Raw genomic sequence first — 25,819 nt, 5'->3', positions numbered from 1 at the left:
TTGGTGGTGGGTCCAGTGCTCTTCCAAGTGGTAGAAAAATGGGCTCTTGTTGTTATCCATGTAAAGAAATGTGTGATGTGATCCCTCCTCGTTGGAGAGGTGTGGTCTTGGCCAGTACCTGCAGTGGCTGATGGATGCCATGCCCAGTGCTACCAAAGCTCTCAGGTGGGGACCTCCGGCACCGCTGGCTGCCCTCAGAGGGATGGCGTCTGTTAGTCCAAACAAAGTGCGTGTGAGACCCTGGGGGATGATCAACAGGAAAACAAGAGTGCAATTTTAGAAAGGGTGGGATACAAGATGGGCAAGACAGATTAATTTCCTAGCTGTTTTGATCTTGCTTCTCTTCTGGGTTTCCAGAAATGAGAGCACCCAGTCAGCTGAACAGTAGAAATGCACTTATGTATGACAGCATATATTCAATAAACTAATGGCTGGATTATTGGGAACCTCAAATAGGAGAAGGCACAGCTCTGCTCTCTTCTTGGCATAGTGCACAGGCTGCTGCAGCAAATGGTTATGTTCTTGTACCTTTTGAGAAGGTCTGATACACCCTTCAGTCTTTGGGAAGGCGGTGCAAGCTGTGCCAGGCTCTTTGTGAACACAGTAATTGCCTTTGAATGGGGCAGGCTGCCCTTCTCCCTGCGAGTGGTTGCAGATGTGGGGCTGTTGGAGCACGACCGTGTGGCCAGGGGAATGCAGGTGGACCTGCAAAGCTCTGCCTTTTCGTTCCACATCTTTTCCTTTCATCTGTTTGGAGCTGTACCAGAGCATCTTGGTGCTCTTCACTTGGTAAAAGGCAGTGACCTGCTGCTGCAGGGCGGTCACTCTTTCCAGCATCATTTCTTCCTGCTGGGTGCTTCAGCCACACAAGCACCTTAAAATCATAGAATAGTTTGGGTTGGAAGGAACCTTAAAGATCATTGACTTCCTATCCACTTGCCATGGGCAGGGACACCTCCCACTAGACCAGGTTGCTCAAAGCCCCATCCAACCTGACCTTGAACCCCTCCAGGGATGGGGCACCTTCTTTTTAACTCTTATTTTCACTGGGGAGCTTCTCCCTGTCCCACGCAGACGTGCATTTATAGAGATACAGGCAACTGTATCTCTACGCAGACGTGCATTTATAGAGATACAGGCAGCTCAGCAGAGTAAATACCAGCCTGAAACCCAGGAAGGGTATAACTGGTGCCAAAGAGAAGAAACTTCACCCCAAGTCTCTATCCAGGCAGAGGTGAGCTGTTGGCGCTGATGGACCTTCTCTGGGTGGTGCATGGTGGGGGTTTGGACCTGGAGTCCTTGAGCTCTGTCTCCCCTGAGCTTGCGTTACCTTTGCCTTCTTCAGACATGGAAACTGAGGTTCCTGCTGGGTTCCCTCTTCCCGCTGCTGCGTCCCCCGGGTACAGGAGGGGGTGGATTCCTGCCCTCTCTGTTGTTCCTCTGGGGTCAGAGCAGCTGCAAAAATGCAGGTGGGGGAGGCAAGGAGGATGGATCAGGGTCTTCACCTTCCTGGCCCTTTGTTTCTCTTCCTATTGGTGCCCTTTCCATCCCCTTCTTCCCACCAGACATCTGCTCTGCAGCTGCAGTGCTCAAACACAGCATGTTTAACCCCTGAGCTACCACAGCGCTTCATGCTCTGTAGCACTCTGTAGCCAAGGGCCAGGAGGAGGTGGCCTGAGGTGGCCAAAGGTGCTACAAGATCTCTGAGGAGCAGAGATGCCTGTGGGGAGAAGGCATCTCTCATGTCCCATGGGACACCCTGGTAGGGAATGCCTCACCTGGCTTACACCAGATCTGCTTTGTCCAAGTGTCTGTGCTGCCTGTGACCTAAAACCATGGAGGTGAGCAGCCACCAGCTCCAGGGGACTGTCCGTGTCCTCCTTCCTCTGGTTTGCTTAGCGAGGGGCTGGAGCCTTGCCGAGGAAAGTTGTCACAGCAGTGCCAAGGGGACTCTGTCTTGGTCCATCTCTGCCACCCCAGCCACATGGTGTGTCCATCAGCCCAACTGGTTTCTTCCCTCCAGCAGCTGGTGCACCTCATGCCTCTTGAGCATGGGATATCGGTTGTTCAACCATTGCCTCTAAAATAACACCCTGGGAGAGGAAGAGCCCCTCTGCTGCTGTGGAAGATGAACGTTGGCTTCTCGAGGAGTGAATATTCAAAGGAGAGGAGAAGTTTTCTCCCCTTTTTTAAAGTAAAGAAGGAGACAAACGGGTTTGCATTTTGCAAAGGTATGACGGAACCTCCTTTGGGGCTACTGTGGCTGCTTCAGTGCTACCTTGCAATCTTTATTAAAGACAGCAAAGGCTGCAAGCCTGAATTTAAATTGCTCAGGGTGATGTTTGTGGACATGGTGGTGTTGGTGCCAGCCTGTGAGGAGAGAAGCTGCTTTTTTGGCTGGGCACAGTGTGGACCCAAGTTCTGGTGTTGTCCTGGGCTTCCTCGTGGCCATGGGGCTCGCAGACACGTTTCCACACTGCAGAGAACGAGGTTATAACTCACTCTGGGTGCTGAGGGCCCATGTTTTGAACAGAATATAACGGCTGCGAGACCAACTGTTAGGCTGGTGTGCAGGAGAGGAAACCAAAGCTGTCGCATCCAGTTGATAACCCTGGCTACGTGCAGCCCTGGAGCTGAGCCCAGATGCGAGTGGGGCAGAGATAAGGTGAGGGGAGCACTCCCCATAGCCGGGGGGGCTGCTGTGGTGCTGTCTGGGGGGGGGCACTCCATGCACACCCCACATGGAGCTGTCTGGGCTGGGGGGGGACCTGCAGAGGGGAGCCTCTTCTTTTTTTTTTTTTACCTGGAAAATGTGCTTTGACAATAGAGCAGCAGTTTGTCCGGTGTCCCAAGGCCCTTCCTTCCTCTCCGCTCTCCTACCCAAGGAGTTGCTGCCCAGCTGGGGTTTCCAGTCTTGCTGCCCCCCTCCCCAGGGCACAGAGCACTGGGCAGGATGGCTGTGAGCATCTGCTGAAGGTACTGCCTGGGGGTCATGGAGAAGGAAGGGAGGGCACCCAGGGGGTGGTTGGAGGGCAGCAGGGTGTGGAGAAGCTTGGGGTGACCTTTGAGGGTGGTGCATGAGCTGATCTAGAAACCCCATGGGTGGCCAGAGGGCTTCTTGCCCCAAGCTGTACCAGTGCTTGGGTACCAACACCCATGCAAACACTGGGCAGCAATTTCTGCCTTGCCTCTAGGAGCGTTTTTTCCCCCCAGATTTCCCCCATGTTTGTTTCGTACCACGCAGCAGCTGTCTGGGACAAGAGCAGGGTGGCAGTGGGCTCTGGTACCCGCTGGGGCTGGCCGTGTCCCCACAGTGCCATCCCCCTGCTGCCTGCTGCCATCCCCAGGGGAGCGATGCCCTTGGGAGCAGACAGGGCATTTCGGGGCCGGAGGTGGTGGAGGCATTTGAACAATTCCTCGTTGGCGACGTAGCAACCAGCAGTTCCCAAAACTTGTGAGACCTATTTACTGCGTGAAGGTTAATTATGGAAACCCGCTGCATCTGGGAGAGCGTCCAAGTGCCTTTCTCATTCCTATCTGCGCGCCCCGTCCACGCTGGTGGCTTTGAAATCTCTGCGCTTCGCTGGGAGCTGGCCGGGTTGGAAGCAGGTAACTGGTATTTATGGGTGCTGAGTGCCAAACCGTGCGTGGATGGGGGATGCCCGTGGCTGTGTAGAACTCGGCGTGTCTCTCCTGCTCCCAAAACCCAGGTCGACGTGGGCAGAGAGCCTGGCTGTGAGTCCGGTGCCACGGGCACAGCCCCAGTAGAACATGGGCGTCAGCATTGGGGCTTCCTTTGGGCACTTCTCCTAAGCACACTGGAAGGGGAGACATGCCTTCAGCTGGCACGGAGGGCTCTGGATTTGACCCTCGGGTGCGTTTGAGTGATGCCCCATTCAGAGAGGTGGCACTGATTTCTGTGAGCGCAGCGCTGGGTGCTGCAGGCAGAGTTAATTCCCCTTTCACTGCCAATGCCCCAGCCCTTCTACCTTCAGCAGCAGCAGGATACGCATTTCCCATGGAAAACTGTTGTTTCAGCTCCTCAATTTTCAAGCAGCGAAGGCACAACCCCCTGGTTTGGTAGATGTGTCAGGACTTTTGTGTCATTTCTGTGGAAAGTAGGCAAGTACTTCTGTTTACAGACTGGGAAGGGAAGCCGAGCTCCGCTTCTGCATAGTCACTGTTGTAGGTAACAGTTTATTTTAAGGCGGGATGGAAAGAAAACACACCAAAAAGAAAAGGGAAGGGAAAAAAAAAAAACCAAAAGAGCATTCCCTTTGCTAGCGCTGGAGCGTGACAGCCGGAGGCTCAGGGCTCCCGCCCGCATCTGCCGGGCAGCTGGTTCCATGGCTTTCCATTAGGTAACGTATGGGCAATTTTATGATGTGATTTGCTTTTCACACACTAATTGGCTGTGTGGGACTTTTTATGGGGAATTTGGAAACTTGTTGTGAGAAGCTGGGATCCTGGGGTGTGACTTCTCGGTTTTTGGTGGTTGGTTTTTCTTTTGGTTTTTGTTTTTTGGGGTTTTTTTGTTTAATTTTATTTTTATTTTTGATTTTTAAAGCGAAAGTGCAGAGCCGGGGTTCTGGGAAGTGGCTTTCCTGCCTGTAATGACATTGGCCTCCGGTATTCCAGCTCACTCCTCTTAGAGCTTTTATTGTATCTCCCAGGCTTTTCCCCATCCACGCCTGCGCAGGGTCAGGGCTGGGGAAGCTGTAGCCCCAAAAGCACTTGAGGGAGAGATGTCGGGCTCCAGACATCCCACGGCCAGGAGTGGTTCCCGTCAGAGCCACTGTGGACCTGGCGTGGGTCTCGGTGCTCCCCCACCAGCGTCACGTCCATGGAGTGGTGACTGTGCAGGAAGATGTTGGGGGCGGATTTGTCCTTTTGTTTTTTCCACTTTCATGTTGATTTTCATCCTTTTCTTCCACTTTCACTAGCAAAATAAGAGACTCTTCTCTTCCTCCATTTTTGCTTTCTACCCCTCGCCCTGGCATGCTGGAAGGTGCTGGTGGGTCCAGGTTCTCCTCCGTCCCCAGGTCGCTTTGCAGGGGCCAAGCTGGTGGAGCTGCCCCTGCCAGACCCACTCAGGGCATGTCTGATGGACCACGGTGGCACTTGGGCCACCGCGTGTGCTTCTTGTTGGGTTTAAGAGATGGGGAGAGCAGCTGTGGTTGCCTTTTCCTTGGGAGACACCATCCAGCCTCAGGAGCTGCCGGAGAAGGGCAGAGGCTTTGCCTGAAGGGGATTCTCTAGTGGCTCGTAAAGGGCTGTGCACCATCAGGAGCTTTTTCCAGTGAGTGTTGGTGCTGGTTTCCCCCATCATGGGGAAGTCCAGGCGTTTACCAAGGGCTCATCTCGCATGGAGAGCTTCTTCTGAAGTGGGAGCTCTAAGAGGGCCTCTCACCTACCTGTGTGGCTGCTTCGACGAAGCTGGTTATCAGCTTTGTGTGTGTGTGTCTGCACGGCTCTGTCGGATGTGGGTGAGGGTGGCTGGCAGGTTGGTGGTGGCACTGGCAGCGAGGGTAAGGCAGACACGCAGACAGAGAAGGCTTGCGCAAGTCTTCTTAGAAAACCCAGCTGAAAATACCAGGAACCTGCCAACCCCTCTTCCCCTGCCACAGACCTCTCGGGTGGAAGCACTGCCATCTTTTTGTGTCTTCATCTGCTCCTCGGTCCTCGCTTAGGACCTGCAAAAGTGGCTGGCACATGATTCTGTCATTTCCAACCGGCTTTGCGGCAGCGGGTACCCATGCATGGGGCAAGGTGGGGCTCAGTGTATGGTGGGAAGGTGTTTTTTTGTGGGATTTATCCTCTTTTTTCCTTAGGGAAGCGTGGACTGTGTGCGTGCTCATGTGCCTGTCTGCGTGCCTGCTCCTCCTGCAATACAATTCGAATGGGATCATTTCCGCCGCCTTCAAACCACAGATCTCAAAGATATTGAGTTGCTACAAGCTCATGAAAATCATTCCCTGGCCAGAGGAGGCAACCAGACCCTCTTCTCAGCCTTGCTGAGGGGTGGGTGTGGTGTGTGATGAGCCTTTATTAGACATCAGAGAATCCTCCTGTCTGGAGATGTGGTCTTGTTGGAAACCCGTCTCCATCGCTGCTGCTCGTGGTTTCTCTGCCCAGCTTGAGGCAGCAGAGGGTCTCCAGGCAGCATCCCCTGGGATATCAGGCTGGAATTCCAGCGGGGGCTGCAGACAGATGCCATCAAGTGTGGGGTTTGGGTCCTCCATCGTCTTGCCCGGGCAGTGAAGCTCACGGGGAGGTGGTGGGGAGGGCTGGGGACATGGCTTGCGATAGGTGACCTGCTGTGTCCCCACCCTGGGCAGTTCACCACCCTCCTGCCCATCCTTTCCTGTGCTTCCCTGGGAAATCACGTCTGTGGGAAGGGTGGCCGTGGGGAGGAAACTGGCCGCCGGCTCCGTCCGGGACAGGGACACTTGGAAACCTTTTCTGTGCCAGCAATTCGACGTGGGGTCATGTGCCTGTCTGCGTGCCTGCTCCTCCTGCAATACAATTCGAATGGGATCATTTCCGCCGCCTTCAAACCACAGATCTCAAAGATATTGAGTTGCTACAAGCTCATGAAAATCATTCCCTGGCCAGAGGAGGCAACCAGACCCTCTTCTCAGCCTTGCTGAGGGGTGGGTGTGGTGTGTGATGAGCCTTTATTAGACATCAGAGAATCCTCCTGTCTGGAGATGTGGTCTTGTTGGAAACCCGTCTCCATCGCTGCTGCTCGTGGTTTCTCTGCCCAGCTTGAGGCAGCAGAGGGTCTCCAGGCAGCATCCCCTGGGATATCAGGCTGGAATTCCAGCGGGGGCTGCAGACAGATGCCATCAAGTGTGGGGTTTGGGTCCTCCATCGTCTTGCCCGGGCAGTGAAGCTCACGGGGAGGTGGTGGGGAGGGCTGGGGACATGGCTTGCGATGGGTGACCTGCTGTGTCCCCACCCCGGGCAGTTCACCACCCTCCTGCCCATCCTTTCCTGTGCTTCCCTGGGAAATCACGTCTGTGGGAAGGGTGGCCGTGGGGAGGAAACTGGCCGCCGGCTCCGTCCGGGACAGGGACACTTGGAAACCTTTTCTGTGCCAGCAATTCGACGTGGGGAGGGCTGCTGCCCCCCCCTGCCCCTGCTCTTAGGGGATTTGCTGCTACATGGGGCTCTGTGGAGTGGGGGGGACATGATGCAGGACTTGCTGCAGAGGGGAAAGCCTGGGACCTGGCTCCAAACCAGGGTAAGAACTGGTGCGCTCACCCTGGCCCCCCCTCCCCAGCATCCCCCGGCGTGGGGAGGAGGCAGCGGCGGAGGGGAAGGAAATGTCGTGCTCTGACTCCTCATTTCCACCCAGCCCAGTCCTGCGCCGGAGCATCCTGCTGCTGCAGCCCGGCTGCTCCCCACGGTGGGGTGGCCGTGGCCACGCTGGGTGTCACACACCTCCTGAAGGTCCCCCGGACGGCACAGAGGTGCCACTTGGTACCCCGGCCATGCTCTTCTACCAGTTCAGCCCCTCCGCTGCCAGGGGTAAGACTCTCCTTCTGGCTGCCCTTCCTTCTGCTATCCTTTCTAGCCCCCCATCCCTCCCTGGGGGCAGCGGGCAGTGGGGAGGGGGGGTCAGGACATCACGGGGGTTGGGAGGTTGGTGTTTCTTCTCTTGGTTGGGGGCACCTGAGCGGCAGCCTCTGGTTGTGATGGCCCCATGGTCCCTTGTGAGCAAGGAGGAGCAGAGAAGGAGCAGGAGGGGGGGTCTGGCAGGTCTGTTGGTTGGGGGGCTGTGGAAAATGCCCATCCTTGGGCCCTACCCACCCTGTGGAGGCAGGAGGGATCTGCTCTTTGGAGCTGTCGTGACCAAAGATGTGGACCACGAGTCTTGGTGCCCTCCCGGCTACACAGTTGCAGCCACAACGTGCCTTCTCCTTTGGAGGTTCTGGGATATACGGGATGGATGTGGTGCTCCTTGGGGATCGGGCTGACCCACTCAGGCTCCAGGGTAGAGGTCTCCACTGGTGTTACTGGTTTTGAGCCCTGTTGAGGGCAGGAGGGGTCAGCCATGGATTTTAGCTGGGTTCACTCCACGGTTAAGGGCGGCTGCACAGTTTGGACCCAGATGCAGATGCTTATTCCAAACCTTCTTCCCAAAACTTCCGAAGTATTTGGGTCCAGGGTTTTGGCTTGATCCTGTCCTTGACTGAACTGCTTGTTTGGGGCTTTTTTTTTTTTTTTTTTTTTTTTTTTAAACCTTTTCATCATGTAGAAGTAACCATCGTTAAAACGAAACGAAACAAAAAGTCTCCGAGAAACGCCGACTCCGGGGTCTGTGATTTCAACCATTGGCATCGATGGGAAGCCCCGTGGGTTTTTTTTTTTTTTTTTTTTTTTTTTTTAAAATCTCTGCTGTAACTTTGTAATTGGAAATGCTCTCGACTGAGACTGTTGACGAATGGTGATGAAATTGGGGTGTTTCACTGTGATCTGCTCTGGGTGGGTCTGGCCTCACTCCAGACTGTGCTGGGTGGTGCCTCCGAGAGGGACGGGCGAGACCCTGCGACTGCTGTCTCATTTTCTACACTTGAGGTCAAATGTTTGTCACCCTCAGAAGTATAAATCTCAGCAGACCGACGGACCGCTGACACTAGGCAGCAGCTTGCTTTGGCTGCGGGAGTTTTGGGCTGTTTTCCCTCAAGTTCTGTAAATTTGAGAAATTTCCCAGAAAATAGCGCTGGCTGTTGGGTGGGTTCATCCAGGAGATCGCTGAACCATGTGTGAGGGATGGGAACCAGCCAGGCAGGGGGGGCTGTAGAAAACCATCAGGGTTTTGGTGCCTGCCAGGAGGAACATCAGCTTGAAAGAAGAGGTGGGGTGGTCCGGGGTGGTGGGAAGGAGGAAGGAGAAGGAGAGGTTTCTTTGGCAGACTTCTCTGGAGGATGTTTGCAAAAGCGACCAGCCCTAAGCTTTGATGAGCTCTGAACTAATTATTAAAAACAAAGGCCTTCCTCTCTTGCCTGGCAGAGTATTGTATTTTGGTTTGGTTGGGTTCAGAAATGAAATGTTTCATCGGGAGGTTAAACTGGTGTCTGGTGGCCCTATTGCTCCTGTGTTACCTCCTCCTCTTTGCCTTCTTCTAGCGGAGAGGATAAAGCTGAGTGGTTTCTGCTCCCTTGGGCAGAGACACCCCCCCTCCACACATGGGCATCGGTGCCCACCAGTGCACCCCTGAGCTCTCCCATTTCTGCAGCTGGTTGTTTCTTCTGCTTTGTGCACGTGAAACACGGGCTTGGGGGCTGTGGGACCTGGGGAGAAACGGGCTGCCCATCATGGGGAGCGTCGCTGCTGCCTGGTGGGATGCTCAGGCTGGTCCTTTGCTTTCTTTCAGAACTCGAAGCCAAGAAAGCCTGCGACTGGCTGCGAGCGGCGGGATTCCCCCAGTATGCCCAGCTTTACGAAGGTGAGAGCTTGCCTCCTCCTGCTGCTCCCACTCCCTGCCCTCTCCCTGGTGGTCTCTCCTGTACCTCAATCGAATACCAAGGGTGGCTGCAGGGAGAGCTCACTGACCTCTGGGGAGAGGAGAGGACGGAGAGGATTGTTTACTAATTATACGATTATGTATTAAAACTTTAAGCCTTTGGACTTGGCCGTGACCCGGGGAGCCAGCCATGCTGTTAACTTTTCTGCATTCCTGAACTTTTTGCCTTCAGGCAGGGCTGCGAGGAGTCCCCGGGGCGGCTGCTCAGGCCAAGGGCAGCCCAATGAACTACACGGGCTCCGAGTAGCTCAGTGAGTGTTTGCGGTGGGTGGGAGCCCCGAGGCAGCCAGTGGAGGTAACGTGGCCAGTGAGCGTTCCTTCCCTCCTTCCCTCCCCGCTCACACGTCCTGCAGGCTCCTGCCCTGCCCCAAAATGCTATTTGGCAGCAAAGTCTGGGTTTTCTGAGTACACAGCAAGCCATGCCCGGGGCAGACTGGGTTCCCAACACCGCACAGCTCCCAAGGTGCAGCAGATCCACCGTGATGGACCCATTCCCATCTCCTTGGCCGTGCACCCCCGGCAGGTTGTAGGGTGACTTTGGTGGTGGGTCTGGTCGGTCTGGTCTCCAGCTCAGCTGTGTTTACGTCAAACCCATGGTGGGACCTCTGGTCCCTGCTGGGGGGGTTGGTGGCTTCAGCCAGCCCCGGCTGGCCGGGACAATAGCGGGAAGCCGGGTCTCCGGCGGGCTGCAGCCATGGCTATTGTTCGGCCGGGCATTTCCACCGCCCCCCGCAACACGTGTGCGGGAGCCACGCTCTTGCCCCTCAGGTGATGGCTTTACAGGCTGCCTGTTTTGCCTCTGATTTCTATTTCAGGGGGAGGGTTTCTATTTTTTCCAACAGGGAAGACCCAGCCCCAGGTGTCGGACCCCAATAGCGCTTATAGCCCAGGGCGGCGAGGAGCGGGTGGTGGGTGCTGGAGTCTATGAATAAACTGACCCTTTTTTCAGCCTCTCTGAGCAAAACTTCCCACATCCTCTGAGTGTTTCATTCTGTTTTTCTCCCCAGCTGGCAGGGCTCAGCGTCCCCTTGGTAATTGCACTCGATAGCTTCATTAACAGCTGGGCTTAGATGCTTGTGGTTAATGGTCCAGGTCCTACATAGCTAATCCCAGCAGAGCTGTCTCCGAGTGTACAGAAATGAGCAGGGAATGGGATGGAGACCCTTGGGCACCTCGCCGCCCTCACCTAACTTACCTGGAAAGAGCACTGCCTGAAGACCCTGGGCATGTACCACCTCTGGGTGGTCCTCCAGCTGCTGCCCTGCAAGCTTATCTGCCTGTGGAGACCTGATCCATGGTCTTTGAAGTGTGTGGGGGGCATTGAATGAGATGCTAGATCTGCTGTACCACTACACCAGTATGGCTTTTGTGCTCCTGGGGCACCTCTTAGTAGCTCTGAGTTCTCCCTAGGGAGCTGAGAAGTTTTCTTGACCCTGTGGGATCAGTTGGAGAAGGGAATCATTGATGAGCGATCAAGGCATGTGATGTATTGCCTTATGGGACACCCAGATGTCTCTTGGGCAGTGTTGAGGAGGTGGCCACTCTCCAAAAACCACCATGAGAAGCCCAGGGGTTCCCTATCCCCCTGCGGTGCGTGCAGCCTGCACCCCCAATGAGGAGAAGTCAACACTCCAGATGTGCTCAGCTGGCAGGAGAGCTGTGCAGTGGTACCTGTGTGGGTGTGCGAAAGGGCTGTGAAGGGCTGGTGTTTATTTCTGAACCAGCTCATCTCTCCAAGTGCTACAGCTATCCCAGCACCGCATCCCAACAGGAGCCTTTTCTGTGGGTTTTAATTGTCCCAGGCAGGCCAAGGTCCCCGGCGCAGTGACGGGGTTGTTTGTCCTGCAGTCTGAGGAGGAGGTGATGTGAAGGGTATCATCTGCTGCATGACACTGATCCCCTCCCAGCATCTGGGCTGCCACAAGCCCTTCTTCTCCTGGCCTGGTGGGACTTGTTTCCACCCCTCTCCTCTGCCTGGTCTATCCTTCCCACCTCTGCACTTGGCTTGTGCTCACCACCAGGACATCCCCAGCCCCCTCTGTCTTGCTCTTGTTCTTTGCTGGCTGCCTCCTGGAGCTGTGGGCAAAAAGTGATCCCTCAGGAAGAAACACTCCCTGTGGAGAGCTGTGTCCCGGCCGGTTCAGTGAGACCATCCCTCTCTGTAAGTTCCTCTCCTTCATCCATGTCTGTCACAGGTGGCAGCTCCTGGTGGCAATGCGATGCTCCGGCCTTCCCGGCTTCTTCTGACTCATACTCATGGTGCAGGAGCCTCTCACGCCTTTCTTTTCCACCGCTCTCCTGCTTCCCCAGCTCTCCAGCCTTGGCATCTCTCCTCTTCTTGCTCCTCACAGCATCTCTCTCCTCCCACGATCACCGCCATCCCTTGCAGCTGGCTCAGAAATGACCACTGATTTTTCCTCTCGCTTTCCTCCCCAGACTCATTGTTCCCTCTCGACATCGGCGCTGTGAAGAAGGACCACAGCTTCCTGGACCAGGATTCCCTCAAATCCCTGTGCAGGTAAGTCTTCCTCGCACCCCTTCATGGCTACAGGCAGCGGAGCCGGGGCAAGGATGTGCCCCAGGCAAGGGCTCAGGGTGGCTGCCCACGGGTGGGCTCAGCCATGGGGGCTATGGGGTCCCTGCCTTGCACCCTGGCTGGGGTTTGGACCCTGCTCGAGCATTCACCATCCCTGGAGGTGTTCAAAAGACAGGTTGATGTAGTGCTGGGAGGTATGGTTTAGTGATGATGCTCCTTGTTTGTTGTGCGGGTGTCTATCTTTGTCAGTTAGGTTGACGGTTGGACAAGATGATCTTTAAGGTCCCTTCCAACCTAGAAGATTCTGTGATTCTGTGATTCTCACTCCCTCTGCGAGGAGGAATTTGGATGCTTTAGTCTTTCTCATCAGGCGGCGTTGCTGGCTGTTGGGTGGTGCCAGGGAAACGGCAGCGTTTTTTATTTTGGACTCGCAGAGCTCCTGGAGAACGGAAGCGTTTCCCAGGAATAATTCTTCTCTTTGTGTGGCTTTCGGGCTGCGTTTCAATTTCAAGCTTGGGTAACTCCGGCCTGTAGAGCTGGATTAGAAATGGTTTGAACTCTCAAATGGAGCAGAGGGGCAAAGAGAGAGACCCATTTCTGCTGTCCCTGCTGCCCGTGGGTGGCATCTTGCTGGCTGTGGTCCCCAGGGCAGGGAGCCGTGTCTGCCCAGGGTGCATTTTATATTGCTTTATTTTGCAAGCTTGCTTCGTAACGTCTCTGAGAACAAAATAGAGCTCGGAAACCACGTCTCCACATCATAGTGAAGGGGTCTGGCTTGGCTGGTGGCGTAAGGCAGATTCAGATCAAAGTGCCTGTGGGTGAAATGGTGTCCACAGACGGAGTTTCACTTGGTCATCAGGTGTGTGCTGCCTGGGAAGGAGAGAAAACACACAGCGAGGGATTTGCTGTAGTGTGAGGTGCTGTGTGGGAAGTCACACGCTGCTAATTAGCGCTTCGTGCGGGTCATTAGGAGCTGCGGGTGCTCACGGCGGCGGTTGGGGAGCTGTGATTTGCTTTGCCCAGGTGAAGCTTGTGCTGGTGGGTCCCTCCTCTTTCCTGGAACGACCGCTGCTCTGCCCGAGGGTTTCTGCTGGCTCCTGTGGCTTCGTGTGACGTTAGTCATCCCGGTGCCTGGCAACGCCACCCCGCTGAACATTTTCCACCAGGGCACGATACTCCTGGCAGCAGCGGGGCTGAAAATAGCTCCTGGGGGTGCATTGCTGCAGGGAGGCAGCGGGTGTTTAGGGGGAAAACTCTCCCAGTACTGCCAGAGTAAGCAAGAGCAAACACCCAAAAGGAGGGACACCCCCTCTTCACCTCCTCACCCCCACCCTCCCCAACTCTGTCCCAGCATCTGTCTGTCCGGACGGGCTGTGTGTCACACTGGCCAAGAGTGACTCAGAGCTGCTTTGGTTTTCGAGCCACATCATCGTGGCCGTGCCCCCGCGCTGACTCCTCGCTGAGACACGACCATTGCCTCCCTCTGTCCCTCCCACACACCCCCCGCTGCCCAACGGAGAGGACACGGGGTGGGAAAATGGTCCGTTACTTATTTGCTTTCCAAACAGAGAGGTTTCTGTGCTGGGCAGAGGGGATCCCCTGCGCTGCTTCCCGGGTGCCTGCTGAGCTCCTGGTTTTTCCTCCCATTGGTCCCATCAGGGTGGGAGATAGAGAGAGGTCTCTGACCATCTCTCCCTGCCTGAGCTTTCAGGTTCTTTTGTGGTCACCTGGCTGGACACAGAAGCTTCTGAGATTGTTTTGTTCTAATAACCTGGAGCAGGTCATCCCTGCCCACTCGCAGGACTGGCACAGCTGGGTGAGCCAGGCAGGACAGCGGTGTCCCTGTGTTTGTCTAGCAAAAAGGTCTAAAAGGACACTGGAAAAGGCAGCTCCTCCAAGAAAATGAACCCTCTGGACATGTTCTCTTCCCCCCTGGCACACGTGCTCCCATCTTGCTCCCTGTGCCAGACCATGCATTGAGTCCTGCGGCAGGATGCACTGCAGGACCGTGCTCTTGGTTGGGGGGTTTCAGTGGGATTGCAAGAGGGGCATTAGTCAAGTTTTTTGGTAATATGCCCCTGAGGTTTGTTTTTTAGCTGAGCAGACATGGAACTTGCACGCTGGAACAAAAAGTGCTTGTCGTAGAGTTCGTGAAGGTGCTAATTAAAGTGAATTAACTGGAGATTCATAGAATTGTCTAGGTTGGAAGGGACCTTAAAGATCATCTAGCCCAACCATCAACCTAATTCTGACAAAAAAAATAAATAAGAAATAGGAAATTAAAATTACTAAACCATATTCCTGAGGACCTTGTCTACCCATCGTTCATTCATTCACTTGTGTAAAGAAGAAAGCCAGGGCTTGAAGCTGTAGCTGGAGAAGGTTGAAGGGCCCACCTGGGGGTCATTCCTGCCCCAGGGGGGTGTCTGGCAGCTGAGTTTGAGTGAACAGGTCTCCCCAAGCTGTCAGGGAGTTTGCCCTCAGAAATAGCAGAAATGTCCCTGGTAGTCTTCAGGGCCAGGCTACTCCTGGCAAATGCCACCTGAGAGGTGGCTCGCACCCAATGTGGTCCTGGCAGCCCAGTAGTGCCATGAGTGGTGGGAGGTGGGTGTCCTTTGAGGTCCTTTGGTTGTGGGAGAGCAAACGCCGGGTGCTGGGGTGGCTGCAGGGCTTTAGGCACGTGGGAGGGGAGTGTGACTCTGATGGCTACTGGCATAATACTGGCCAACAAGTGGTCCACTGGCTGGTACGTGACCACAGGCTTGTGCCACTCGTGCGCTCGAGTGGTTTTGCCCCTTGGCGTGTGACCAGGTGCCTGAGCAGGTGGTGGGGGCACGGGGTGCTGGCAGAGCTTGGGGGGCAGTGTGGGGCACCACGCTCCCCAGGGAGCAGGCTTGGAGCTGTGCCGGGCTCCTCAGAGTGTCCCTCTGATTCCTGGAGCAGCAGCTGCTGGGTGACAGGTGACAGTGAACAACAAGGGCTCTAAGACAGAAACAGAAAGAAAGAAAGAAAAAGGAAAAGAGAAAGAAAAAGGAAAAGAAAAAGCAAGCACTGTGACCCCGGCAAGGGTTGGGATCGAGGTAAAGCCTCTCTTGGTTTCTTGCAGGAGGCTGATGACCCTGAACACATGTGCCTCCATGAAGCTGGAAGTCCACTTTCAGCGTAAACAGGTACGTCCTGGGCGTTCAAGGGCAGGGGAGGAGCGGAGGGGCACGAGGGAACGTGTGTGCACTGGTGGCACAACAAACCTGCGTACAGTAATAACACTGGGGTGTTCTGGGACTGGCCCCGAGCTCGGACCAGCACCCGGTGCTGCTGGGTGTATTTTTTCACTGTTTCCCAGGATAAACACGGCCCCAGAAGGGTTTGGCTGGATTGGCAGGTGCCCGTGTTTCCCACCCACCTCTCCGAGGCTCTGGTGGTGGCAGCTGAACCCCAGGAGCTGTTAGACCCGGACTGGGACAGCCGTGGGGGTCTGTGCAGGGCTCTGTGCCTCAACCTGCAGCATCACACTGGGGGTCTCTGCTGAGCCGCCCCCCATGGCAACATCCTGACCCTGAAGGGATGGGTGAAACCAGCCCCTCTCTCACACCACCAATTAATATTGGCATATTAATAACACAACCTTTTCTATTTCTCTTAATGAATAATACATTGAAACAGCACACCAGCTTGGTGTTTAGCATATGGAAATCGTTATGTGGGTGTTTTCCTGCTTATTCCGACTGCCCTTATTTTGGGTTGGGAAGGGATGCTGACCTGCATCCCTCACTGTACTGCTGTGTGTGGCCATAGGTTTGCTGGGAGGCTCCACAGGGATGTCCCAACTGCCTGTGAGATATCCAGAGGTAGCCTGGAAGCAGCACCTTCCCCTCCTTGGTGCAGTATGGCCCTTGGACATAGGCAAAGTGATGCCTGGTGGCTCCTGGAGCCCTCTGTTGATAAAGGAGTGGGTTTAAAGGGCCGTGTTGTGGACTCTGCCCTTTGCTGGGGTGCTTGTCCCAGAAGAGCAGGGCAGGAGGACACACCGACCTTGTGTGACTCTGACTGATTGTCCCCTCTTGTCACCCCCCTGCAGAATGAAGACTCCGAGGAGGAAGACCTGTGTGCCATCAGCGACCGGTGGGCTTTTCAGAGGGACAGCAAGAGGTGGTCACGGGTGGGGTCAGTCGATGTCCTCTCCCAGGGCTCCGAGGTCCTGAGCTCCACCATGCGGCTGGCGTCCAGCCGCGAGAGCGTCCTGACGGACCTCAGCACCAACCCGGAGGCCGTGTCCCTGCACAGCAGCGGCAGCACGGGCAGCACAGGTGGCAGGTTGGGCATCGGGACCGTGCCACCTGGCCCCCCGTCCCCCATCCACGCTGCCACCGCCGCCTCCAGCCGCAGCTTGAGTGAGCGCTCCTTGCCGGAGGAGCCCTCCAGCCGGGATGAAGGCTCCAAGGAGAAGCCAAAGAAGCGACGGTCTCGCAGCTTCCTGAAGAGGATCGAGTCCCTCCGAAGGAAGGACAAAGAGAAAACTGACCCGGACGAGAAGGTGGCCACACACGGCAACCTCACAGCCACAGCAGGATGGGGCTCCCTGAAGACTAATGGGGACCTTGCAGCCACCAAGGCCACCTCCCCTAAAAGAGGGACATCTGGCTCTTTCCATGGCAAAAAACACTTCTTCTCGGTATCGTACAGGACTAACCGCTTGCTAGGCTCAGGCAGGAGCAAGGTGAGCTCTGCCTCCTCGAAACGCAGCGGGGTCTACCTGGAGGACTACAAAACCGACGCGACGGCCAGCGGCGACTGGGCTGCTGGAGACTGCCAGCACCGGCCGGCACACAGCGGGGACTGCTTGGTCTACATCCCCCGGGACCACAAACCGGGCACCTTCCCCAAATCCCTCTCCATCGAGAGCTTGTGTCCCTTGGGCGGCAGCTCCCTGAGCCACTGGAAATCGGGGAACGTGCCCGTGGGGCTGGTGGGAGGCGGTGGGGGTGGCAGCAGCAGCAGCGTGGAGGGCTCGTCCTCCCCGCGGGGTTTCGGCTGCCGGCGGCGACGGGGCTCCTGCAGCTCCTTGGGCAGCCGGGTCAGCGTGTACGACAACGTGCCCGAGTTTGGCAGCAGCGAGGACTTCTGCAAGGACGACGGGGAGGTGACCTACGAGAACCTCGACGACATACTGCAGCACATGTGGGGGCTGCAGCAGAAGTTGGACCTCTGGTATAAAGCCATCTCCCCTGACCTGGCTGGGGAGGAGGGGGGTGAGGAGGAAGAGGAGGAGGAGGAGGATGAGGAGGAGGAATCGGACTCGGGAGGGGAACCTTCCAACCTGCACTTCGAAGAGCAATCCATGTCGGACGTTGGGACTTCTGCCAGTGACTTTGACAGCACGGGCAACTCCCTCAATGAGGCCGAGGAGACTGAGATGCGGGAGCGCCGGGACTCGGGGGTGGGAGCATCGCTCACCAGGCCCTGCAGGTAAGCGTGGGTTGGGGCTCGGGTTGTGTCCTCCTCTCCTCCACCATTCTTAGATCCCAGCTGGAGTAGTGCATCCAGCTCTGGAGCTCCCAACGGTAAGAAGGACATGGACCTGTTGGAACAGGTCCAGAGGGTGGTCACAAAAATGCTCACAGGGCAGCCACAAAGATGCTCAGAGGGCTGGAGCACCTCTGCTACAAGGACAGGCTGAGAGGTTGCTCAGCATGGAGAAGAGAAGGCTCTAGGGAGACCTTAGAGCAGCTTTCCAGTATCTGAAGGGGGCCTACAGGAAAGCTGGAGAGAGCCTTTTTACAAGGGCATGTAATGATAGGACAGGGGGTAATGGCTTCAAATTGGAAGAGGGGAGAATTAGATTAGGTATAAGGAAAAAAATTTTCACTATGAAGGTGGTGAGACGCTGGCCCAGGTTGCCCAGAGAAGCTGTGACTGCCCCATCCCTGGAGGGGTTCAAGGCCAGGTTGGATGGGGCTTTGAACAACCTGGTCTGGTGGGAGGTGTCCCTGCCCAGGGCAGGGGGGTTGGAACTGGATGATCTTTAAGGTCTCTTCCAACCCCAACCATTCTATGATTCCTAGGAAGAACTTTGTCCTGGAGCTGCCAGTGTGTTGCCCTTCAGGGGACCACCGCAAGCCCATCTCCCATCCCACACTTGCTTCTGCAGCAGGGATGCACGGCCCATTGGCTCCGGGAGCAGCACTGGAGCCCTTGCTGGGAGGATGCTGACCGGTGCCCTGCAAGCCCTGGCTTGGCAATCGCCCTTTTCCTGGTGGCAGAAGCGGGCAGGAGAGGGGAGATGCTGGTGGCCCTGGGGTGTGGGCAGGGGGAGCGTAGCACAGGGCACTGATGCGCTCTGGTGGCTGCAAGCCACCACTGCCAGCCCTGCTGCTGCTGCTGTGGTGCACAGGCTGCGACCTCTGCCTGCACAGACCTGTAATTAAATGGTTTTTCATTTACTAAGAGCAGGTCTAAAAAATGAAGGAGGTGCTTGCTTGCAGTGTGCTCTTGGGCTTTCCCTAAGAAAACTCTGAATTCTGTGACCTTTTCTAGCCCCTGCTGGGCTGGCGCTGGAGGGTGACATGCCTACAGGCAGGCACGGAGGGATAAAGAGGACTAGGGTTTTTGTTAGATGGGAATGTTCCTTCTGGGCTTGGGGATGCACTGGACCAGCTAAGCAGGAGACTTCCCAGAGCAGCATGGACTTGGGAAGGGTTTTAGCAGTCTCCTGAGAGAGCATGACCTTGTTGGGGTGTCTTTTCTTCTTGAGAAAGCAAGTGTTGGAGACATCCCCTTTGCCATGGTGATGCTCCTCATGGTGGTCCCTCAGGGGTGTGTCACCCTGAGCATCTGAGCTCTCTCCAGGTCTCCTGGCAGAGCTGTAGCCCACCATGGTCCTTGAGTGTTGGGGTGGCCCCATGGCTCTGTGAGGGGTGCAAGTGAGAGGATGCTGGTTGTTTGAGGGGACTGTCGGGGAGGGAGCAGTCCTTTGAGGGACTGCAAGGGACAACATCTCTCATGCTCTTCCTCACACCCCCTCACACTGGGTTTGTGAGCAGCGCTCATGGCACTGGGGCTGGTGTTGGTATCCCTGGGCTCAGCCCGGCTGCTGCTGTGCCCACACCTTCCCCCAGAGCAGTGGGTGCCGTGGGGAGGGAAAGGTCCTTCCCCAGTGTCTCCAGCTCCACCATGACTGTCCTTTTCCCCACAGAAAGCTGCGCTGGCACAGTTTCCAGAACTCCCACCGGCCCAGCCTGAACTCTGCCTCCCTGGAGATCAACCGCCAGTCCTCTGCCCAGCTCAACCTGCTCCAGAAGTGCTCCCTGCTCCGTCTCACGGCCATCATGGAGAAGTACTCCGTGCCCCACAAGCAAGCCTGGACGTGGTGAGCTGGTGGGGAGAGGGATTGGGACGGTGCTCTCGTGGTGAATATGTGCTATGCCTGGCGCTGCCTCCCAGCCCAGGACCTGCAGCCTGGGGCAGCTTTGGTGCATGAAGGTGGTGGAGAGGGATGGGGAAAAGTAGAAACAAAAGCTGGCTTTGTTCTGCGTGGTGGTGGGCGTCCTTGCAAGCACGAGGTGGGGGCTGACACCTGGGCTCCCAGCATCATTGCATCCTGGAGACCTGCAGGCATTTGTGGGGCGTTAAAAAATGCTGCAGCAACATCAGAGAGCAGGCCAGTGGTTCCTTTCTGTAGCCAAGTATTGAAGCATTTTGGCCTCATAAAAGGTGCTGTGGTTCCTGCTCGAAAGCTGCCTTGCTTATATTCAAAACATGGCAGAAGCAGGTGTACGTGTGTGTTACCCGGGTCCCACTCCCCTCTGCAAGGTGGTGCTGAGGTTCTTTGTGCTGACATCTCTCTGTCCCACCCCGCAGGACCGTGCCCAAGTTCATGAAGCGGAGTAAAGTCCCCGACTACAGGGACAAGGTGGTCTTCGGGGTGCCACCCATCATCAACGTGCAACGGACGGGGCAGCCCCTGCCCCAGAGCATCCAGCAGGCGATGCGCTACATCCGCAGCCAGTGCCTGGACCAGGTGATGCTGCGACCATTGGCCGTGGCTGTGGGGTGGCTTTCAACTTGCTGATGAGCAGCAGCGCTGTGATTTGGGGGGAAAAAATGAAAACCAGCTTGCCAGGGTGCTTTTTGTTCACCTCTTGCAGCGCTTGGCTATGGTGAAGCGGGAGGGTGTGGTTCCTTTCTGTAGCCAAGTATTGAAGCATTTTGGCCTCATAAAAGGTGCTGTGGTTCCTGCTCGAAAGCTGCCTTGCTTATATTCAAAACACGGCAGAAGCACGTGTATGTGTGTGTTACCCAGGTCCCGCTCTCCTCTGCAAGGTGGTGCTGAGGTTCTTTGTGCTGACATCTCTCTGTCCCACCCCGCAGGACCGTGCCCAAGTTCATGAAGCGGAGTAAAGTCCCCGACTACAGGGACAAGGTGGTCTTCGGGGTGCCACCCATCATCAACGTGCAACGGACGGGGCAGCCCCTGCCCCAGAGCATCCAGCAGGCGATGCGCTACATCCGCAGCCAGTGCCTGGACCAGGTGATGCTGCGACCATTGGCCGTGGCTGTGGGGTGGCTTTCAACTTGCTGCTGAGCAGCAGTGCTGTGATTTTGGGGGAAAAAATGAAAACCAGCTTGCTGGGGTGCTTTTTGTTCCCCTCTTGCAGCGCTTGGCTGTGGTGAAGCGGGAGGGCGAGATTGGCCAAGGGTGGGAGTTCCCACAGACATCCATCACCCGGGGTTCTCCTCTGGGTTGCAGGGGAATGAGGTCTTTGGGGACGGGGCTTCCTCACCAATCCCATGGGGCTCCTCTGCGCTCGCTCCAGCACCTCGATATCTCTCTTGTATTGAGGTGCCCAAAACTGGACACAATACTCGAGGTGTGGCCTCACCAGGGTTCTCCTCGAGGTTGCAAGGGAGTGAGGTCTTTGGGGACGAGGCTTCCTTGCCAATCCCATGGAAGTCCACCCAGGCACTTTCTGGGTGGGTGCCCACTTGAGCACCAACCCCCTCTTTCCTGGCAGGTTGGCATTTTCCGAAAGTCAGGGGTGAAGTCCCGGATCCAGGTGCTCCGGCACATGAATGAAACCAGCCCCGACAACGTCAACTACGACGGGCAGTCGGCGTACGACGTGGCTGACCTGCTGAAGCAGTATTTCCGTGACCTGCCGGAGCCCATCTTCACCAGCAAGCTGACGGACACCTTCCTGCAGATATACCAGTGTAAGTGCTGGGCTGGGACCGGTCACCCCTGGGCTGGGGATGAAAAGTCGGGGTCTCCAAGGGAGGAGGCATCTCCCTGTTCGTTTGGACAGAGGCGGTGGAGGCAGGTGGTGGCCCGCGGGGATAGACCTGCTGACCATTAGGTTTTCCACAGTTGTGTCAAAGGAGCAGCGGCTCCAGGCGGTGCAGGCGGCCGTTATCCTCATGCCGGATGAGAACCGGGAGGTGCTGCAGACCCTGCTCTACTTCCTGAGCGACATCGCCTCAGCGGAGGAGAACCAGATGACCGCCGGGAACCTGGCTGTGTGCCTGGCCCCCTCCATCTTCCACCTCAACGTGTCCAAGAAGGAAAGCACCTCACCGAGGTAAGGGTTGGACTAGCTCTGTCCTCCTCAACCTTCCTGCAGCTCCTGTCTCCCCATCACCCCTTCTCTGTCCCTCCTGTGAGGAAGCCACTCAACCCGGGCAAGACATGGTGGGAATGTGTGTCCTCTCACACAGCCCCCCATCGCTCTGCTCTGCTTTGCAGTATGGAGGTCCCCCATTCTGCAATGCAAATAAGAGCAATGTGGGGCTAGAGGTGGGCAGGATGCCCAACCGGTCCCTACAATGCCTGCTCCCCCCACAGGGTGATACATAAGAGGGGCACCATGGGGAAGCCTGACCAGAAGGACCTCAACGAGAACATGGCTGCAACGCAGGGGCTCTCCCACATGATCACCGACTGCAAGAAGCTCTTCCAGGTGGGTGACTGTGGAGTGGTCCAGCCTGGCATTGCCTTCCCTGGGTGCTGCCAGTGGGAGATGTGAGCTTGCTGGTGGGGTTCTGGTCCTGTGGAATTGGTGTGGGGCAAGATAAGGGCACCCATCCTTCAGTGGGGCAGCTGCTGCTGGTTGGTCAGTACTGTGAGCGAAGCCCAGCTGCATCTTCTTGTGGTGCAGGTCACAAGCTGCAGCATGTATGTCCAGGGAGGCTGTGTCCATCTTTCCTCCCTCCTTGGTGGGATGAGGAGTTGCGGTTTTCTGGCTGCCCAGGACCACTTACAAAGTCCATATAGGATCCTTCTGGCTTTCTGAACATCTCTATGCTCTTGGTTTGCAGGTGTCCCATGACATCTTGCTCCAGCTGAGCAGCTCGTATATGGCAGCAGATGCTTACCCCCATCCCCTGGCTGACTTCGTGTGTCAGGGGGAAACCAAGGATTTACACTCCTACTTTGAGCAGAGTGTCCAGAACCTGCTCAAAGAGTCATCGGAGAAATTCAAGGGCTGGCTGAGCACCCCAGGGCCCCTGAACACAGAGCTGTCCTGCAAAAAGGTAAATGCCAGCGTGTGGAGGAGGGCTTGGGGTCACGTGGGGAAATGGGTGACCATGGGGTGTCATGGGTCCTGCAGACACCTGCCAAGAGGCTCACAACCCCTTGGCGTTTGTTCCCTTTGGTGAGGAGAGATCAGCAACCCCTTCTATGGCCAGAGGAGGGGCTGAGAGGTGGAAAGCTCTGGGATGGAGAATGCTTTGTGCCCAGGACTCCTAGCAGAGACCTCATAGTGGTGTTAGCAGAGGAGCTGGTTGCCCACATCCAGCCTCTCTCCAGCAGTCAAGTCAAATCCCATCCCATCCCATCCTATCCCATCCCATCATTAGTAAGTAGATGGTGCTGCTCTGTGGCAGTGAGAGCCATCAGTAAAGCTGCTCAGGGGGGTTAGCACTATGGGGGTCCCATGGGACAGCCTGCCTGACCTTTCTCTTGGCCCATCAGGTTGGGGATGGGCACCCTCTGCGCTTGTGGAAGGTCTCCACGGACGTCGAGGCCCCTCCTGCCACGGTGCTGCACCGGGTGCTTCGGGAACGTCATCTCTGGGATGAGGACCTGCTGCAGAGCAAAGTGGTAGAGGCTCTGGACAAGAACATGGAGGTCTACCACTACGTCACGGACAGCATGGCGCCCCACCCACGCAGGGACTGCGTGGTGCTCCGGTAAGGGCAGGGGGGGACCCAAGTTGGAGGGTTTGGTGTTGGTTTGGTGGATCTCATCCAGTCCCAGCCCTGGCTGCTCCTCCCTGGGCTGTACCCCCAAACTCCCTGCTCCCCATGCAGACCCCATGGGCTGGGCTGCCCGTGGGTGAGGACACAGGGACAGGAGCTGAGCGGGACCGCTCTGTCCCACAGGCGCTGGCACACGGACCTGCCACGGGGAGCCTGCCTGCTCATCTCCATCTCGGTGGAGCACGACAAGCTGCCGGTGGAAGGAGGTGTCAAAGCCATCGTGCTGACCTCCCAGTACCTCATCGAGCCCAGCGCCATGGGACGCTCCAAAGTGACCCACATCTGCAGAGCTGACCTCAGGTAAGGGGGAACCTTTGGTGCCACCCCATCAGCTTCTGGGGAGGTTGGTGGAGCAGCAGGTAGTGGCAGGAGCTACTTGTCCCTCTGGTTGCCTGGCCTGGTGAGTTGCAGCTCACAAAGTGTGGTGCCTACCTGCCCAGAAGGAAGGGGGTGCCGGCCTGGGGCCAGGTTTTTAGATGGTTACTGGGAAAGGAGCTACCAGCTTGGTCTTGCAGTGCTGGCAGTTCCTCTGGTGGCTCTGAGTTGTGGCAGCAAGTCCCTTAAAGCTGCTGCAGAAGACAGGGGGTTCCCTGTGGGTCTGAAGCACAGCATTTACACTCTCTGTGGCGAGCTGTGCTGGGGTGTAGTGGTGTAAGGATGGGCAGATGCAAGGAGCAGTCTGGTTGCCATTCTGGACTGGCACAAGCCTGGATGGGTCACAGATATTCCCTAATTTTGCCTGTTGTCTGTGGTGGGGACCTGTAGTACTCGTTCAGCATCTCATGGTCCATCGCAGCTGGAGCTGAGTCCCTGTCCTGGAGCAAAAAGCGACGTTCTGCTCCTTGGTGCCTGCCTGGTCTCTTCTGTCCCACTCATCCTTCTCCTGCCTGTTCCCTTCTCCAGGGGCCGGTCTCCTGAGTGGTACAACAAGGTCTTTGGCCACCTCTGCGCCATGGAGCTGGCGAGGATCCGAGACTCTTTCCCAGCCCTGAGTCCCAATGGCCCCGAGACGAAGATCTGAGGCTCCAGAGAAGATGCTCTGTCCTGTCTAACATGGACTTGCCGGTGGATCCGGGCTGGGGCTCTTGGAGGGGAGTGCCATGCAGGCAGCTGGCGATGGAGGGGGAGGCAGAGGCTGGCACGCTCGCAGGCACATATTTATAAGCATCCTTTTACCCTGGGCTGGGCATTCCCCATCCCACCATCCTGCTGCTGCTTCAGCCACCCCTTGCTCAAGCGTGCCGTGCAGCAGGTTGTCCATGGAGGTGAAGCCCTGCAGCCCGTGGTCCCTGCAGGAGGAATTGGGGAACAGCAGGAAAAAGAGGGGAGCTGTGGGGGTGACCCCCTCCCCTGGAAGGCATCCTGTGGGCAGGGCTGGGAAAGCAGCTGGCCCTGGTTGAGCTGGGTCCCCCCTCGCCGTGTGAGCTGGGAGCATCCGTGGGGTTGAAGGTGCATGGAGTGGAGCGGCAGGGTGTGGAAGTGTGGGAGAAGTGAGGGGGAAGGACAGTGCCACGTCTGTAGGTCACAGCACTGTCGGGAAGTGAAGGGTGGGCAGCGAGGGGTGGATTGTGCAGTGTCACCTGGCAGGGACAGCCAGGGAGTCGCTGCGAGAACCTGTTTGGTGGTGGAAGAGGATGCTGTTCTGGGGAACAGGGGGGCTGCATCTGGATACTGAGCCCTGGTGGAGTGGCAGAAGGAACCTATTGCTGTTATCTTTGGTGCTTAATTTCATAGGAGGAGAAAAAGCCCTCCAGTCCTGGACCTTGCTCTTACTCTGCTTTTTCCCCCTCTCTTGTGCATTCAGTTTCAGTGGGGGCTGGATGGATGATATTCCAAGCTAACCCAGCCCCATGAAACCAGTCTACCCATGGTTTGGAGGGGGAAGGACACGTCCAGAGCCCCAGAGCAGCTGTCCTGGTAGTTGGCTACAGTCTGGGAAGGGGCAATGCCCCACTGGGCTAGTTATGAGGAGGAACTGAGGGATGGAGGGAGGGACACAGCCATCACAGCAGCTTTCTAATTCCTTGCTGCTGTTGGGATCCCTGTTGCACTGCCCCAGAGAGGGGAGGAGGGCAGAGCAGCCTTGTCAATACCATGGCAGCTTTGGCCAAGGCAGGGTTGTGCACAACCCAGCTCACCAGCAAGGAAAACATGGTAGCCCAAGCCAAGACCAACCTCAGTCCCATCCTGGCCTCTGCAGTAAGGTGGGGAGGTGGAGTTGTCCTGGATTTGCCCCTCACTGGTGGTGGAGCCCGTGTCCCTCCTGGATGCAGAGCTGCCTCCCTGACGCTACTCCCTGCAGAGATTGTCCCTTCCCCTTCCCATCCCTCCTTTTCCCCTGCAGAGAAACCCTCTGCCGTAGCTAACAGCACCCGGGACTCGACCTGGTTTCTCCCTTCAGGCAGGGACCCAAGTTACCAGACATCGTTCCAACTGGAAGGCAATATGACCCACGCGGGGGAGCCATTCCCAGTGTCAGTTTTGTAAAAAAAAAA

The 25,819-nt window shown here is 56.6% G+C and overlaps 1 protein-coding gene across 1 annotated transcript in view; it reads left to right on the top strand.

Moving 5' to 3' along the window:
• The window catches only part of STARD8 (StAR related lipid transfer domain containing 8), a 91,393-nt gene extending 65,591 nt beyond the window's left edge, over nucleotides 1-25,802 (top strand). The window contains exons 3-15 of the mRNA XM_014955234.1: nucleotides 9,383-9,454; nucleotides 11,969-12,050; nucleotides 15,175-15,238; nucleotides 16,147-17,534; nucleotides 19,261-19,434; nucleotides 19,926-20,085; nucleotides 21,080-21,278; nucleotides 21,433-21,643; nucleotides 21,907-22,021; nucleotides 22,380-22,595; nucleotides 23,038-23,255; nucleotides 23,448-23,624; nucleotides 24,228-25,802. Of these exons, the coding sequence (XP_014810720.1) occupies nucleotides 9,383-9,454; nucleotides 11,969-12,050; nucleotides 15,175-15,238; nucleotides 16,147-17,534; nucleotides 19,261-19,434; nucleotides 19,926-20,085; nucleotides 21,080-21,278; nucleotides 21,433-21,643; nucleotides 21,907-22,021; nucleotides 22,380-22,595; nucleotides 23,038-23,255; nucleotides 23,448-23,624; nucleotides 24,228-24,345 (3,194 nt within the window). The 3' untranslated portion in view covers nucleotides 24,346-25,802. The remainder of the gene's footprint in view (nucleotides 1-9,382; nucleotides 9,455-11,968; nucleotides 12,051-15,174; nucleotides 15,239-16,146; nucleotides 17,535-19,260; nucleotides 19,435-19,925; nucleotides 20,086-21,079; nucleotides 21,279-21,432; nucleotides 21,644-21,906; nucleotides 22,022-22,379; nucleotides 22,596-23,037; nucleotides 23,256-23,447; nucleotides 23,625-24,227) is intronic.
• The last annotated feature ends 17 nt before the right edge of the window (nucleotides 25,803-25,819 follow it).

The sequence above is a fragment of the Calidris pugnax genome, unplaced genomic scaffold, assembly GCF_001431845.1.
Source record: "Calidris pugnax isolate Ruff unplaced genomic scaffold, ASM143184v1 scaffold38, whole genome shotgun sequence".
Lineage (NCBI taxonomy): Eukaryota > Metazoa > Chordata > Aves > Charadriiformes > Scolopacidae > Calidris > Calidris pugnax.
The sequence above is the reverse complement of the archived record's forward strand: the minus strand, read 5'-3'. Positions and strand labels throughout refer to the sequence as shown.